This window comes from Camelina sativa, chromosome 9 (genome assembly GCF_030686135.1).
Source record: "Camelina sativa cultivar CO46 ecotype springtype chromosome 9, ASM3068613v1".
NCBI lineage: Eukaryota > Viridiplantae > Streptophyta > Magnoliopsida > Brassicales > Brassicaceae > Camelina > Camelina sativa.
In genome coordinates, this window is record NC_141888.1 from 31,159,795 (window position 1) to 31,177,590 (window position 17,796).

Genomic DNA, 17,796 nt, shown 5'->3' on the forward strand with positions numbered 1-17,796 from the left:
ACCCTAACCACTTCATTTGTAAACCCAAACCGACATAATTTTATTCTAAGTTTAAAAATCTAAACCAAGCTAATATTTAACTTTCTTTAATTAAAAGTATACAGAATTTGTTTCCTTAATTTGGTTTGCTTTTTAATTTAATTTTAATTTATTTTTGAAATAAAATATTAGATGGAAGATTCTGATTGGCTGAGAGAAGAGGGGGTGAATGGAGAGGTTCACCCCTAGAGGTGAACCTAAGTATTTTTCGAAACAAACTAAGTATAAAGCAAGTCCAGACAAGATATAAATGCTCGTCTTAATATGCATATGAACGAAACAAAATATGGAATTGACGTGATCATATGAACGAACCATTTATAGCATGAAAAATGTCGTACGTGTGGGAATAATGAAAGTAGAAACATGTGTGTGTGTCTCTATGTATATGAGTATCTCATGAGTATGATTCATGACGGCCGTTAACATGAATGTTTCTCAGTATTTCCCTTGTTATGTTTGCCGTCAGGTGAGTACGTACGTAGCCACTCTCCTGTCACCCGTACCTTACTTTTCCGCACTTTGTTGTAAGTGGGAAGTACATAGGACAGATGAAACTGTTTGACACGTTTTCACTTTTTTCATACATGAATCTGGTTGTACATGATTAATGCTCGTTGATAAATTGCTAACAAAACAAGGAATGGGTTACTATATAAAGTTGAAGTAAATGATATATGTTGGAGAAAACTAAATTGTATTTTTTTAGAATATCCTATCCTGGAGTTCAGAAAAAAATAGATGAAGAAGTTAGAATATACTCTCTTCGTTTTTTATTAGTTGTCGTTCTAGAGTTAAAATTTTGTGTCATAATAGTTGTCGTTTTAGATTTTCAATGCAAATGTTTGGTAAATATTGCAATTTTATCCGATTGTTTTAATGTTTTGACCAATGAAAAAATTAAAAAATATATTAACAAAAAATAAAACAATAAAATTAATAGTTCTTTTAATTTGTGTGAAATAACCTTAAATAACAACTAATAAAAAATAGAAGGAGTATCTGATAACATTAATTATGCTACCAAACGTTTATTAAATCATGGAATAGAAAATTCAATACAATTGAAGATTAGTTGACGACACGACAATCTTTTTTTTTTCACAAAGGGATCTTTTTATTAAAGCCCAAGACCAAAAAGCCCAGGCTACCGTTAACCAAACAACATATTTTACAATACTGCAGGAAAGTAAACGGATTGAAAACAAAGAGTTAACTAAGGATTACAATTTACAAAGCTTGGATGACGTTGCTGAATAATCAAAAAAAGGGAAAAGGAAGTCTAGTCTAATAACTGTCATCCTGCTTGCCATTGCATAGCCTGCATCCTACCTGTTTAATGCTATCGTAGTCTTAAACAGGTAAAACAAAGAGTTAACCAAACGACAGTCTTAATCGGCAAATATTATCGTAGTCTTCCTTTTTTGAAGAGAAGCGTACAAGAGATATTAAATAATATTTCCGCATTTGGTAAATTTGTTGATCACATCATGTTTTATATACTAGCCCATCACACTTTTACAAGATATAAATGATATATGTTCATGACAAAAAAATCAAACTTTAATATTTTTCATTCTCGAAAGTCACAAAATTTATAATTTAATACCATTATTAAAATAAAAATGTGTGAAATCATACAATGATATGTTTGAAGAATCAAATCTTTAATTCAAAGATAGATCTCATATACATCAGAGAAGAGAAGATGACGATGATATGTTTAAGCAGACGAGTAAACTATGTAAACTCTGATGGCATAGTTACTAATTGGAAAGTACAGTTCTGTCTTCAACGACGTCTATCAAATGCAAAGAATAAGTCATTAGGTATGGAAAAAAACAAAAAAAAAATGTCATTATAATAAGGAAATCGATCACACAAAGTACCTGGTTGTTTAATTAGTCTTCTTGGGCCAGTGGCAACAACTTCTTGTTCTTGTATGCTTCTCCCTAAGAGAGAAGACTTTTGTTTCGCACTTGTGCAATTAAATTCTTCACCACTTAGCTGCAACAACGCAAAAGACCCTATTCATATACATCTTGACTTTAGAACTGAGACGTAGGAAGATGGATAAAAGTTTAAGCCAAGAAGATCTTTGGTTTAAATAGATTACATGTAACTTTCTTTTCCTTTGAAAACACTTATTGATATATCACGCAGACAAGACAAACTGTGGGTTCATTTTTAAATATTGTAAACCCAGAATACAAAATTCAACATCATTAATGAACGCAATATATCTAATGTTTCCGTAAGAGAGAGGTGCGAACATACATCTTAGAGAGCTTCTTCAGTGTGTGACCTTAGGGACGTTGAGGAGAGCAAGCTACGCCATTAGAGCTTTCAACTGAGAATAAAGATTCGACTTTGATTTCTCCCTCAGTGAGAAGAAAATATGGATCAAAACCTTCCCATATCTCTCCAGAAAGAACAGTAGCTAAGTCCACCAAAGAATCATCCAGTAAATTCTCATGTAATCTGACAACTACTCGGAACATGTTAGACACCAGGGGGTTCCTCAAAAAGGGTTTCAGTGCACCCCCAAGTTCAACCATATCAGCACACAGAGTTTTCTTGTCATTGCTGTCAGTTGGGAATCTGAATATGCAGTTGGAGAAGACGTAGAGACCGAGGAGATTACCATAGAGTGGCAAAAACACATCCTTGTGGTTCCCTACACCACCTACCCAGCTCTCTCTTTGTTTACTAACATGGTCTTTAGCTAAAGAAAGCAACTGATTGTGGAATTTACCCCTCCAGTCGAGTAGTTGTGCCAGGGAAAAGTCACTCATTGGTAGTTTCTGTAGATGGTAACAGCCAAACTGCAAGATCAGAAGCTTTTCTTCATGGTGATTATCGATTTCTTTGTCAAAAACCCGTCTAACTAGATCACTACCTCCCTTTGGTGGGGGTGAGTAATCTGCAGTGTTGAAGACCCATTTCGAGAGATATTGTGAATACTCGTTCCAGTGCCCAAAGACGGAAGATAAATGGTTGAAGCTCAGTTCTAAGACTTTATCTACTTGAGTAGGAACTTCCATAGCAGTGAAGAAACACTTCTGGACATCCGTAGCGAGTTTTGACCTGATGATATCATCTTCATCTTCCAACAATTTGATGCACGTGAACCACATATCCAGAATTTGATATGCGTATACATTGCAAGCCTTTTGAAATGTGCTTGGTATATTTTCAGAGGGAATTTGGTGATTTAAGACAAGAGGACCTACGATCTTGGCTTGTTCCAGTATACCAGATGCTATAATAGCTTCTGCAGATGCATGGCGAACATTGACTTGCTCGGATGATAAGCTTTTCTCTTTGATCATGTTAACAAAGTAAGAGACACAATCAATTACGCAGCCCCATCTTGATTCTTCTTCCTTCTCAGAATCGTTTTTGTGAAAGAACAAACCTGTGAGATGCTTCACACAAATTGCCAGGCAACACATGAGCGTACCTCGGATTTTAGCACGTCGTGTGCTCTCATATAGAGAAGTCAGCCTGCCCCAAAGATGAAGCACCAAATCATAGTTCAACGAACCAACGTAAATGCCTTCAACAGATTCCCCTTTACATGATTTTTTGAACATAAGCAGATTCCACTGGAAAAGAATCTTTAGAATGTAGTTCTCACATTTATGGTTTTTCTCCTTGTCCAAGAGCTCTAATAATACCACTTGGAGACCGTTTTTCGCCCAGTTCCAAATACTGCTTGACTCTGAGAAACTGGAATCTTCTGACTTTAAAAACTGCAGAAACCACTTCAGTGTTGCAAGACGAACTTCATATGATTGATCAGACAAACAACGAAGGAGCCTTTCATTAAGGTCAGGATAATCTGATGCTTCAGGAACTTTCTGCAGTCGTAGTAGATTTGATCTTTGAGTAATCTGGAAAACTTCCGCTGCTTCATCAGATGGTTGAAATATGCAGCCAAAATATGATACAGCTGCTTGTTCTCTAAGCTCAGCGATTGAAGGGTCATAATAGGAGAAACCAAAAGAAGCATCTGTATCCAGGCAATTTGTAGACAGATCCAGATGCAATTTGTAGATGTCCCTTAGATTTTTGCTTTCAGAGCTTGTCCTTTCAATAACTCGCATATGATCAAGCACTCTCAAAAACGATGTACAGAGGATCGGGCATGGACACGTCAATGGAGAAGCCATCCATGTACATTTTGAAAGGACATTGATCAATTTTCCAATAATCTGATCCTTCTTAGAGTCATCAGCGAGGTCTCTACAATTTGTATCTAGGAGATTACCAAGTTGCAACAAAATTCCATGAAGATAATTGAAGGACCCACCTTGAGCCACATTAGAAGGTAAAGTTGAGGCAATTTGGAGCAGAACACTTTGGAGTTTCTCATTGGAAACAAGACCTACTAGAGCACGTGATGCCAAAACACGAACACGGAGATTGCTTTGAGTAGAGCATTTCATTATAAAGGGCATGAAAACGAACGGGTCCAGGTCATCTCCAGTTTCACTTGCAATGGGTGAAGGCTTAAGCCTAGATAGAAGAATCAGAATGGGCCATAAACTCGGATGGACAAGATTTGCGAGGTTTGAATCAGATGGACCAGATGTGTCGAGCAAATCAGTTGCTGTCTTTAGTTCACTGTATATGAAAGGGTGCAACAAGGGGTACCTTCAAGAAACCCAACACAACAATAAATACTGGATGGAAACAATGCATTGTCATATGTAGAGACAGCTACAAAAGAAAAAGAAAAATTCAGGGGAGGATCTTATAGACATACCTGTGAAAAAATTCAAGCCCAGTCAAGGCACGACGGGTAGATCCACGTTTTTGAACATTAAGGAATCCAATCATTCGACGGACCAAGGCAGTGTATGCAAGTGTGGCACTGTTTCTGACCTCCCAATATTGTGAAGAGAAGGATCTTATTGAAACAATCATAGCCTCCGCCGAAAACCCAGAAGTATCAGTGCTCAAGTTTGTGTCGTTGAAAGCAGCTTTGAGAACATTGAACGCATGCACCGTTGGAACGACTCCTTCATCACGGACCTTTGAAAGATTTTCACTTGAATGCATATCAGAAGAATTGACCTCCTCAACCATATGTTTAGAACCTTTCTGTTCCATGGGATCCAAGAGAGGTTTCTCTGCAAGACTTATTAGCCACCTAAGCGCCTGTGGGAGAAGTTTCTTTGGTGAACCTTCCGGTTCTGAGAGAAAAAGAGCAATAAATGCAGCGGGAATTCCTGCACTTCTTCTTAACACATCGTCCACTGTTTGTCCCCTCGCCACAGTTCTTTCCATAAGTTGATCCATCCAGGATTCTGTTAACTTACAAAGTCTACGAAAAGAAAAAACAAACGCAATATGTCAGTGAAGTGAAAAACAAGATCCAAGGACACACGGGAAGCTTAAAAACATACCTTGGATCATTAGAACATAATAAACGGTGGCACAAAGCTGTAAATCCAGCTCTTGTCTTATCTATCGCACCATTGTGCTTCATTTTCAAAAGTACTTCCAAGAAGTGGTCCCCAATCTTTTCAAGTTGCTTCAGATCAAGCAGTAATTCAGAATTTTCAATCATTGAATCACTGGGGACTGCACAAGCTGAATCACCCTTTTCTAAAGGTCTAAGGCTACAGGTAGGTAATGGAATCTTTCTTATGATGGTTCCCAAAAGAAGACTCACCTGAAGAAAGAAACTAGTTTATATCAGGACTTTTATCAGAAAACTAATAAATTGCAATATTCTCCATTTCAGGATGAATAGGTCTGCTAGTCGAGAAAAGTATTATGAAAAATGAAAACACAAAAACGTGATGCCAAAGTAAGGACAATTATCAGAAAGATGATAGAATCAATACCTCCTTCATAGCGAGCCAGCAACCAACCATAACTACCTGTTCTGATTGTATTGTTTCATGCACAGGTTTTGGAAAAATACTCTTGTGTTCCTCTGAGAGAACAGCGGCAGCATCATCTTGAACATTTGACAAGAAACCATCATCTTCTATTATGTCATCCATATCCTCAGGCAAACTCAAAGCATCTGCAGAAACCACCCACAGTGCTAGTGTAGTTATTCGCGTCACCAGTTTAAGAAGCTTTTCCAGTTCCTTTCTCATCTCTGACATACTTAACCCTGCGTTAGAGTTCCAGTCCAATTCCTCAAATGTATAACGCAAAGCCAGTAATACCCCATGAACAAAACTGTTCTTACATGCTTCAGAGAGATCACGCTCTCCCTCCATCACAGAAACATCAAGCCAATGAATAAGTGATTTGATATACTCAATCACAGGATACTTGGGTTTAGAGTTCTGATAAAGACCATTTATGCTTTCACACTCTCTTTCACAACAAAAAACATTTGTGGAAACCTTGACTATCCATCCAAGGTCCAATACGTACTTTCTAAAGATGAGCCTCAGAGTCAACGCACCTGCATCACTCTCTCTAACCCTTGGACTGCAGACTAGGTGTTTGGCCCAAGGAATAATGTTCTGAACCATGTCTTCACTTGAAACGCCAGTAAATGGAGTTGGATAATGAAGCAAAATACGGAAAGAATTTTCCCTAAGCCTGTCCCAACTATCAACAATCGATCCAACCAGCAATAACGTTGAATCATGTGAAGTGACAATATCACAGTATGGGTAAAGATGGCCTTGATGAGAAGTGGGATCCTTAGAAGCCACAACAGGCCAGACTTCAATCATGATTTGTAGAAGTTCTGTTGCCATTATTTTTCTCCTGTAAGGGGCAGAAGGGTAGCAAGATAAAAACAAAAAGGAACTCAACCACCTCATAAACTTGAACAAACTCTCTGCTCGTAGAACTGCATTCTCGTCACTTTTAAGTGGTTGCAAGCTCCCATGCTTATACTGCTTTTCCAGTGATGTACGGACCCGGGAAAAAAATTTCCTGAACAAACTGGTCCACTTCATTTGAAATCCTGTAGAAGATGACCTCATGTTCAAGGGAACAGCCTCCTTCAATAGATAAAGCTCTAAGGGGGATGGAAGTCTAGCAGTCTTGGGGTTCAAGAAGAGTGTCTCTGCAGCATCCACGCGAACAGACTCATCAACATGGGTTAAGGCCATTTTGAGCCACTCAATGGGTACTTTTAACTCAACACCCTTAATTTGAACAATTGCAAATGCATCAGTACTTCTTTTTTGTTCAATATCCCCTTCAAGGAATGCAAGTGTACGACAAACTTTCAGCAGTGATACTAAAACAACCACTTTCTGTTCGACTGTCAGTTCCATACTCATGTTACTCAACTCAGTATAGTTTAGCTTGGTCTCCTCCTCACTCGGCCCAATAGATATATACGCAAGCAAAAGAAATATACTGTCTACATCCAATTCTAGCAAAACTTGTACTGCATAAGTATTTAGATTGGACCTAAGTTTCGACATGCCAGAAGCAAGCCCGTAAAGGAAAGGAGGCAAACAATGTTCTCGATAACGTGCATAACCCTGGTCAACACCTTCGCTCCCCCAGCTTTCATCACGCAGCATTTCAAGGAAACATTTCAAAAATGATGTTACAGCATAGCAGACATCATCATCAATATATGCATTTGCCATCTCGAACAACAGGTTAGGGCTCATATCCATCAACGTCTTAGCACCTAATCTTCTTGTCAAGGATGCCAATGGAACATACCTTCCCTTACAGCGTGATCCTAACCGAAGAAGATAGTTGACAATTTTAAGCAAAGACCCCCTTATTCCCACTTTATCATCAGTCTGGTGAACCGTGGTTTGGATGTCTAGTAAGAGGTCAAACATGAGATGGACTTGTTTGACTGTCTGGCTCAAAGGATCCTCCAAGTTGTTCCATATAATTCTGAGTACTCGAGCTGTCATGCTGTCTGGCATTAGATCATAATCTTCTGATAAATCAGTTAACATAGATGTCTTGATCTGTTGCAAGCAAATCTGCATCACAGTTAGCGCGTGAAAATTTAAATGGCTGTCAATGGGGTTCTCGCATAAATCACAAAGTTCCAGCAAAATTCCGTCATACAGAATAGTTTTGTGATCACACTCAGTGTTACTCAACCAAGAAAAAGATGAAACAAGAATACCCCTAGAAAATGTAGTAAGAATGCCCCGGATCAAGCAGAGTCTACTCAAAGATGAAAAACTGCAGATCTCAGAACAAATGTCCCCGGCAAATGGAATTTTGCTAACAATATCAGTCAATCCAACGACACTACTCCAGCAAAATATACCTTGCGCTATAAACAACCCGAGCTCTTCGTCTTTGAGACAGACCTGTAGAGCAGCGCAAAAACTCACACCAGCAGCCACATAACAGTCCCTAGAAAACGCCGACGACTTCAAAATGCTAAGTTGAACGGCCAAAACACTCTCCATAAAACTTGCATCCTCCCCAGCTAAACCCTTAAACTTCAAAGGAAACCGCTGAAACAAGTAATACGAGCAAGACAAAGCCTCTTGGCACTGCTCCATAACAGTGGGAGGAGGCCTGTCACAAGCTTCAGTGTCTAAGATTATACCATTCAGCCCTGAAACGATATCATAACCCACCAAAAGCGCGCAATCTTCAATTATATCAACCAAATATCCCAACTTCGGCATACCCATCACTGACAAAGCAACTCTAGACACACAGAATCGATTCCCACCATCTTCCAAACCGCCATATTCATCACAAAGCTCCTTAAAACATGAACTAATCACTGAATGAAACTTACTGGTCTTAGCCAAGGCTGAAACAAGGGTCTTATGTAGAGGCAAAGAGTTCTCCATGAACAGAACCTCCAAGTAAAACCTAATAGCTTCCCGTACAGAAACTGCCTCTCTCTCGCCTCCTTCATTCTCATTGGTCTTTGCGAGTACCTCTCCGAACGAAGCAACAATTTTCTTGGCGTGATTAACTTGCGCGTAGATTGAATTCAACGAAACCAATTCTTCAATGTTGGAGTAAAACTTGGGACAAGACTGAAACAAACTAGATTGGCTCAAAGAAGCAGTGAACGAGCTCGGGAACAAGACAGCACTGTATGTGTAACGATGGCGATGCTGCAAAGCTCGCCACTTTGCAGACATGTTTCAGTGAGCTGAGGAAAAAAAAACAGAGAAACAATAAAAATTGAAACTTTTTTTTTCCAAACTACAAGTAGGAATCAGAAAACATGGTAAAACAAAATAAAGATCATACCGGGAAAAGCGGCTAAGTGAACGAGGGAGCTTATTAGGGAGCCCGGAGCAATATCAGTGACTGACCTAAGAGGCGACGCGGCGGAGACGACCACCTTCAAAAACAAATCAAATCTTTCAACTGAAAAGAATTGGGCCTCACTTAAGTTTTAATGGGCCTGATTTATACAACTGGGGAATTATTTTGGTCGTCTAGAGTCTAGAGACTCTCCTTAGTTGTTGTTATTCATCACGTCTAGTTATTTTTTTTTTTTTTTTTTTTTTTTTACAATCATCACGTCTAGTTATTACAACTAGAATTTTAGCTGTGATCACGTCTGGTTTCTCGAAGCCAAGTTTTCAGTCGACTGAGACGTATGATTGAGTGGTGATTTCAGTTGCATAGCTCTCCAAGAATTTGTTCGGTTTATGCTGTCTCTGTGTCTCAGATTACTTAAACTTTATACGGCTCACAGTACGCTCATCATATATTTACAGGTCTTTTCTGTTAGTATAAACCTAATGTTTAGGCAGATTTTATGGTGAAGAGTACTCTCTCTATGGCTTATGTGTTCTTTAAAAGTTTTCTCAATATAAGCTGGCTTGCATAGTTAAGAAACAAACAAAAAAAAAAAACTAAATTCCCAAACCATACAATGTGAAATGTGAAGAATCATACAATGATATGTTTGAAGAATCAAATCCTTTAATTCAAAGATAATTCAGAATTTCAGATATATCAGAGGACACGAAGATATTAAACCTTGATGGCATACTTTCTAATTGGAAAGTACATTTCTTTCTTCTTCTCTCGTTCTGTCTTCAGTGACGCCTATAGAATGTAGAGAATCAGTCATTAAGTATGGACCAAAACAAAGCATGTCACTGGATTATAATAGGGAAATCCATCGCATCAAAATACCTGGTGTTTAGTTAGTCTCCTTCTGATGGCTCTAGTCTTCTTTGGACGGAGATCGAGTGGCAACAACTTCTTGTTCTTGTATGCTTCTCTAAGAGCAGACTTTTGTTTCTGTGAGGCCACAGTCAACACTTGCGCAATGGACTTCCTCACCACTTTGCTGAAACAACCACCCAAAAAAAAAAGACCCCCATTCAGATCCATAACAACTTGAGATTTGAGGCTTTAGCAAGATGGCTAAGAAAATCCTAATCAACAAGGTTCTTGCTTGTTTAGAGATTCAAATAGATTGCATAATTATCTTTCTTTAGCCATATGAGAAAACTGATAGACAAGATACTACAAATCCCAAAACCTACGACACATTAACACAAGCCGAATACTAATCTAAGCCTCGACTGTTTCTAAATACCAAGTTCAGCCTCTGAGTACACAATCAACAAAGGAATCTTGTTTAAGTTGCTAAAGATTCTGGATAACACTAAACAAAAAGGCAAACAAAACAATTGAGGCCTCACGACTAAAACCCCATAATTCCATAAGCCATGTACCATTAGTCACATGAATGTATCAAGTGCCTAATCTTGTAAATATTGGCACCATAAACAATTCAATAGATATGCAACTAACAATAATATTAAATCCACAATCTACTGTTCTCACTAAGCTAGATTCAAGAAACTTAAAATGTTAAATCAATCTACAGTAACCAAAATGCAATACTATCAAAGAAAGCTACAAACTGGAACAATTTGTTTCTTTTAAAAGAGATAGGTAAGAGAAGAGAACAGTCACATCTTAGAGAGCTTGTTAGGAGCACCACCAGTGACCTTAGCGACACGGAGGAGAGCAAGTTCCGCCTTGAGATCTTTCAATTGAGCAGAAAGATCCGATTTTGATTTCTCCCTCAACTCATGAACCTTGATTCTCGCTGTTCACAAGAAATAAAACCCCATTAAGAAAAAAATCAGAGGAGACAAACAAAAGAAATAAAAAGTTTAAGAAATGCAAAAGTATAATAGTGGAATTGATTCACGAGTCTTACCCATGGCGTCTTCGAACTCTCTCAGGCTCACTCACAGTCTCTTGTGGTGTGCAATAGTGAGACCAGAAACCCTAAATTGAAGAAGATGAAGCGTGATAATGGGCCTTAATATATAAATGGGCCGTAAGTTTTAGTTTATTTTCGACGTATTGAGATTTTGAGATTAGCCACGGTAATTAATAATTAATCAGATTGTAATCCCCTAGAGAAACATTTGAGAAACATTTGAGAAAAAACTGATTTGTTGCCATCAGAGAGCTCAGGACACTTTTTAGCAAAATACCATTAAACTTTCTAATTAATTACAGTTCTATGCCATTGTATTTATTTTAAAAACAATTAGGATTTAACATGCGGTACACCGCGGTACAATATTTTTAATTTTAAGTATTTATTTGTTATTTTATTATTATTTTATTAATTTTAAAAATATAAAATTTTACAGGTATATGATATAAGTATTAAAAGTATAGGATTTTTGTAGTGTTTTCAAGGTTTTAACCGTGTCGTATATGTATAGTCTAGTAATACATTTATCTCCTGGTACACATCTAAAAGTGTTTAAAAAAAAACAATTGCACTTAATTCCCTATATGAAATTAATGCCAACTTGTCTCACCAAAATCAAAATAAGTTTTTGCGTAAAAAAATGTAATCAAAATAATTTTTTTTATCAAGTTTAATTGTGTTAATTGTTTTACTAAATTAGCATATTTTTATAGTTTATAATTTTTCCATGTCAATATATATAGTTTATGATAATTAATAGAATTTTAATTTTTTTGGTACTTTCTCAAAAAAATAAAAAATAAATCAAATTATATGGGGGTTTTCAACATTTTTAATGTGACATTTTATAATTGGATTTTCGGTTTATGAAATTTATTAATGTTAATATAATTATGGAGATTGTAAACTTTTGTTATGGTAAATCTGTTGTATATCATTTAAATTTGAGAGATTCTAGTATCCATAAAAATAGTTTTGGAGATTTAATGGGTTAAAACTTTAATGGGTAAAGTTGTTTTTGGAAAAATCGGAATATATAGATGTTGTTAAGATTTTATGGCAATAAATGTAACAAATGTTGGTCAATTTAAGAAAGTTTAGTGAGTTTCTCTACAATGTTATTTATGGAATTGTTTTAGGGGTTAATGTTGTAAAAAAAAATTAAATAAGTAAAACTTAAAAGACATAAACCAAAATGTACTTCAAAAATGTTAATATAGATTAACTGAATAATTAGATATATCATCATTTCTCATACAAATATTTGAGAAAAAACTGATGTGTCACCGTCAGACAACTCATGACACTTTTTAACAAAATATCCTTAAACTTTCTAATTAATTACAACTGTATGCCGTTGTATTTATTTTAAAAACAATTAACTGAATAATAATTAGATATGTCATCATTTCTCACACAAATTTAATAGTAAAGCAAAATTTCACTAAAATTGACTTACAAATATACAAGTCAAAATTATATTGATTTCTTAAAATTAATATAAATACTGATTTCTTGAAATCAATATAAGTATAATGTTCTAAAAAGGCTATAAAAATATATCAATTAATATAAAGTTAATAAAAATAAAGAACATATAACTTATTAAACATATAACTTATTAACATAATCATATAAAAACAAATGTTATATGTTAGTATTATTACCATAATAATTTAAATAACAATATTTCAATAGTTATTAAAATGGATTATAAAAAGAAGTATATTACCCCTGAAATATCTCTAACTCATTAAAAAAAACTTAATTCCCAATAAAAATAGCTTTATATATATTCATAAATAAATATAAAAATAACAACAAATTAGGGGATATCATGATGTGTGATTATTTATATATATCTAAGTATGTAAACTAATTAATCTCAACATTTAGTGTGATTATTTATTAAAAAATAAAAATATTGATAACCGAATAGGAATATACGTTATAATTTTATATCAAAAATGAATGAGACAATAACCTTTATCATTATAAATAAACTTAGTACCCCAAAAAAATTATAATATATTTAAAATGAGTGATTATTAGATTATACAAAATTGTTATAGTTACTCGACAAACCATAAATATAAATTTGATTTTTAAAACACACAAAAATATATATTGCCTTAAATTGTAACATTTTATAAATATTTTCTTTACCACGTTCACATATTTTACAGGTGAAATGTATTCTTACACGAATACATTGATTTTATAATTTCATTAATTTTTTCATAATGACTTTTTTGGTAATAATTCGTCATTTATAGAAAATATTAGTAAATCGACTAACTCAAAAGATTTAAATAGAATCAAAAATATTAAATCAATAAATTAGATTCCTACAGAAAATTTAGTTTAGAATCCGATTGTTGCTAATATATAATAAAATTAATTAATTAAACTACCGAGTAATTTAGTATATATTGTTATGGTTACATAAGAAACATGCAAAATTATTATGATTAAAAAATAAAATATAAGAAGATATGAATTTGATTTTTAAACCACACAAAAGACATGTTGCAATAAATAGTAACATTTTATCGATATTTTCTCTACCAGAAAACCTCTTACACACTCAAAGATTTCACGGGTGAAACATATTTTTTACACGAAAAGTGCAGCTTTGAATAAATAAATAAAAACTTAAGTTACATATTATGTTTGATACAAATAGATATTGGTTCTAGGATAATAATTTTACTTATGATAATTTTCTTTAAATCGATTTATTTCGCACTATGTGCGGGTTGTTACCTAGTATCGTAATATAATATGTTGATTCAACATCTATCTTCGTGGCTTTGAGGTCAATGAAATAAATCTTAAATCCGACAAAAAAACAAATATTTTAGTAAACTGGTCCCGTATGTAAACGCATTAAGCGGCTCTTCGTTAAAATCTCAAATCTGATTTTGACTCTCTTCTTCTCTCCTCTTTCGAATTTTTTTTTTTTGCTTTTGGGTCAATAAATCTCTGTGTCTGGTACGTGACGTGACCCTCTTCTTCTATATATATTGAAACAAAATCCAGTTTTCCTTTCTTATAATTTATAACAAAACTCAAAACAGAACATCATGGTTACGTACAAAGAGGTATGTCTCTTAATCTTTCTCTCTTTTTTAATTATGAATTAGCTATTTTATCATAAATCATGCAAGCTTTTGCTCTGTGTAAGAAATCAAGATTCGTTATGAAATTATGTAGTTTAAAACTGATATTAAAATGGGGTTTCGTTTTTGTTAGGATTATGTGTTGAACTCACGAGGGATACAACTTTTCACGTGTTCATGGAAACCAGAGGCCGAGCTGCACCAAGAACCAAAGGCTTTAATCTTTCTCTGTCATGGCTACGCCATGGAATCAAGCATCACCATGAGCAGTTCCGTATTTTGAGATTATTCTGATGATTAATTGTCAATATATATATATATATATATATATTCATAGCAAAACTAATGCTTATCCTCAATATTAATTCATATACATCAGGCACTGCAATGAGATTGGCCAATGCGGGATTCGCGGTCTACGGAATGGACTATGAAGGGCATGGTAAATCCGGGGGATTAAATGGTTATGTCAAAAAATTTGATGATCTTGTTCTTGACGTCTCTTCTCATTACTCTTCGATTTGCGGTAATTATTCATTACGATATATTCCATATAACAAGAATGTTTTACCTCCAAATATGCCACTATTTTAAAAAAAAATTCTATAAATACCAAAAGATAAGTTTAGCATAGCTAAAGCTATAGACCTAAGTAATTAAAATTCTAGGAAGATTAATCATAAAGACCTAAAATTCTTCTTCTTCTTTTTGTAAAATGTTAGCACTAATATATTTTGGAAATGATGAATGTGAAGAGATGGAAGAGAATAAGGGAAAGATGAGGTTTCTAATGGGAGAATCCATGGGAGGAGCAGTCGTGTTACTGTTAGCGAGAAAGAAGCCCGATTTTTGGGACGGTGCAGTTTTAGTCGCTCCCATGTGTAAGGTATGTATTGATCTGATCAGCGTGATCTTCGTGTTTTTAAGTTAGCCCTTTGCATATTATATCCTTACTATTTATAAAGTGTTGACTTTTAAACTTTAAGATTGAGTTTTTTTTCCATACAGTTGGCAGAAGACATAAAGCCACATCCTATGGTGATCTCATTTCTCACAAAGCTAACTCGGTTTATTCCAACTTGGAAGATAGTTCCTAGCAACGATATTATTGACGTGGCATTTAAAGAATCCCACATAAGAAAACAGGTAACATATCATATAGTAGTAGTAATAATTTTAGCTAGACGTTTTCATTACTTAAAAGTGAAATTTTGTTTCAAAGGTAAGAGAAAACGAGTATTGCTACAAGGGCCGACCTCGCTTGAAAACCGCTCACCAACTCTTAATGGTTAGCTTGGATCTTGAAAAGAATCTTCATCAGGTTTCTCATCTTTTTATCGACCTCCTCTGTTATGTCCAAGATTTGATTTTATTTGTTAAACAGAATTTGTGGATCGACATTTTAAAAATATAATTGAATTAAAAAACAGGTATCGATGCCATTTATTGTCCTTCACGGTGAAGATGATAAAGTTACAGACCAAAACGTAAGCAAACTACTATACGAGGTGGCTTCAAGTTCGGACAAGACTTTTAAGCTATACCCGAACATGTGGCATGGGCTTTTATACGGGGAATCTCCGGAGAATTTGACGATTGTGTTTAGTGATATCATAAATTGGCTAAACGAGAGAGCTTCTGTCAAAAACCAAAGGTTAGAGACTGAGTTAAAGCATATGAATGATGGTTTTTCTATGCATAAATAAGTGTTGTAACTAAAACCCTTAGTTTTATACTTTTATGTATCATTTGTTAGTATAAGAATGTTGTAACTTTTTTATGTACACCGAACCGTGCAAGTCATGATAGAGTTTCGTAGATCTTTCTCTGTTATGATATCATTCAAAATGAAATAAAGGTCATCAATTTGAAACCCATCTTGGACCTCAGAAAACAAAGTGATGCAATTTCTTGTTCATACAAGTGATGTTTCTGTGTTTTTACTTACTCTTAATGTTAATTTGTGTTGTCTGATCTGTTTATGTGCATTGGCGGTGAGTCGAATTAATAATGAATGGTGTGTATCGTAAGGTTCATGACAAAATGTCAGAAATTTTCCAATCCTCGCTTTGTATAGTAGATTTGAGTTCTAAATTCTTACAACCTGTTATAATTCAACGCCTCCAATTTTACAATAAGTAAAAGGCTGACCCAATTTTTTTAGTTGATCTAGCGTAATTTTGAAGGATCAAATAAAAAGTTATACAAACACCCAAGTTCATGTTTGAAAATGTAACTTCGCAAGAATAATAAAAAGAAAATATTGCTTCTCTAATACTCATCAAGATGATTCCCCAAATCTACTCTCTGCGTGATCCAATATAAATCCGTATTTAAGAATAATATCCCGTAGTTACTTGAGTTTGACTTGGTTGGAAAACATGTAAACCTTTAATGAATCTCCTCAGTCCTCACAAAACAAAACAAAACAAAACAAAATTTATGAGATTTAGAAAAAAAACTCACGAAAATTGTTATATACCACCACACTGAGATTACCATAAATGAAAATTAGTTACTCACTCTAGCTAGACTACAAAATTTGATGTTGTTTCTTTATCCAAACAAAAAAAATTTGACCATATCAGAACCTACATGTGTACTATTATGGTTTGCATTACATGTCGAAATTTCATTTAGAACAAATTCTAGATCCCAAAATATTGTGGATAGTTAAAGTTCATAAAGAGTTACTAAATCAGTTATGACCTCATATTAACATTTAGACAACCTTTGGCAAACCCAAATTTGTTTGTGGTATTTTTGAATATATGTTTTAATTTGTCATATATTTGGAAAACAGTACATGAAATGTGATATTTATTTGACTTACCATTCAATATTTGCGTTTGGTGTTGTTATATGCGTTTAACAACTGCAAATTGCATTTGATTCTTAAAACATTATAAAACAATCGATAACTTGCTTTCTTCTAGTTAAAGCTCACGACCGGACTTACAACGTTCTTCGACTAGGATTGAATGGAAATGTCAGAGAGCAGGTTACGACTTCACAGAACACTGAACATGAAATCAACCTAAATCTAAGTGAGAAACTAGAATATGATGAGAAGGAAAAGTAACCAGTTTCTTGTTAGTATGGATTTAATTGGGCATCATTTATAATTTATGAAGTTACAACTTCACTAAATGACGTTAAAGAAAAAGAAAAAAAAAAAAAAAACTCATTCCGCCATTAGTGCTTTACTTTTGGTGTTATGAAATTGCTAAATTTAGGCCACCCCTAAAATTTTAGTAATAGGTCTTGCGAGCGAAGAAGAAGGACATCACTATTGTCTGATTCAACCCTTTTCAAACATTTCTTCTTCCACAAGAAACAACAACCTAAGCCATATATTCTCTGTTATGTTTTAATTGCTACTCTCACATTACATTTTCTGTGATCAAACATGGTTAGTTTTGTTCTTCTTAATTATCTGGCTTATAAATTTATGTATATTTGACTTGACTTTTGTAATGTACAGGCTCATGT

At 34.6% G+C, this 17,796-nt stretch overlaps 3 protein-coding genes and 1 long non-coding RNA gene across 6 annotated transcripts; 1 reads left to right on the top strand and 3 right to left on the bottom strand.

The window, feature by feature from the left end:
• Positions 1-1,633: 1,633 nt before the first annotated feature.
• Positions 1,634-9,420, bottom strand: LOC104712142 (uncharacterized). Of its 3 annotated transcripts, none has more exons than XR_015566991.1 (7): positions 9,232-9,363; positions 5,898-9,130; positions 5,454-5,722; positions 4,811-5,371; positions 2,317-4,698; positions 1,929-2,046; positions 1,634-1,840 (listed from the first exon to the last, which is right to left on the bottom strand). XR_015566991.1 is itself a non-coding variant. In XM_087467333.1 (5 exons), exons 2-5 carry the CDS (start codon positions 9,117-9,119, stop codon positions 2,346-2,348), a joined length of 6,405 nt encoding a protein of 2,134 aa, XP_087323459.1. In that variant the 5' UTR covers positions 9,120-9,130; positions 9,232-9,420; the 3' UTR covers positions 2,163-2,345. The 3 variants fall into 3 exon arrangements, 1 of the variants encoding a protein (XP_087323459.1); XR_015566992.1 differs by having other exon boundaries at positions 1,929-2,066; XM_087467333.1 differs by lacking the exons at positions 1,634-1,840; positions 1,929-2,046 and having other exon boundaries at positions 2,163-4,698; positions 9,232-9,420.
• A 400-nt stretch (positions 9,421-9,820) lies between these two features.
• LOC104712143 (large ribosomal subunit protein uL29z) lies at positions 9,821-11,306 on the bottom strand. The gene is made up of 4 exons (XM_010428976.2): positions 11,174-11,306; positions 10,924-11,059; positions 10,132-10,288; positions 9,821-10,041 (listed from the first exon to the last, which is right to left on the bottom strand). Exons 1-4 carry the CDS (start codon positions 11,175-11,177, stop codon positions 9,967-9,969), a joined length of 372 nt encoding a protein of 123 aa, XP_010427278.1. The 5' UTR covers positions 11,178-11,306; the 3' UTR covers positions 9,821-9,966.
• Positions 11,307-14,102: 2,796 nt separating this feature from the next.
• Positions 14,103-16,179, top strand: LOC104712145 (caffeoylshikimate esterase-like). The gene is made up of 7 exons (XM_010428977.3): positions 14,103-14,286; positions 14,438-14,573; positions 14,684-14,830; positions 15,060-15,190; positions 15,313-15,450; positions 15,527-15,625; positions 15,735-16,179. Exons 1-7 carry the CDS (start codon positions 14,269-14,271, stop codon positions 16,008-16,010), a joined length of 945 nt encoding a protein of 314 aa, XP_010427279.1. The 5' UTR covers positions 14,103-14,268; the 3' UTR covers positions 16,011-16,179.
• A 185-nt stretch (positions 16,180-16,364) lies between these two features.
• On the bottom strand, positions 16,365-17,397 carry LOC147939020 (uncharacterized). The gene is made up of 3 exons (XR_015565282.1): positions 17,264-17,397; positions 17,138-17,179; positions 16,365-16,714 (listed from the first exon to the last, which is right to left on the bottom strand). It is a non-coding gene; the product is annotated as an uncharacterized LOC147939020 (long non-coding RNA).
• Positions 17,398-17,796: the final 399 nt, after the last annotated feature.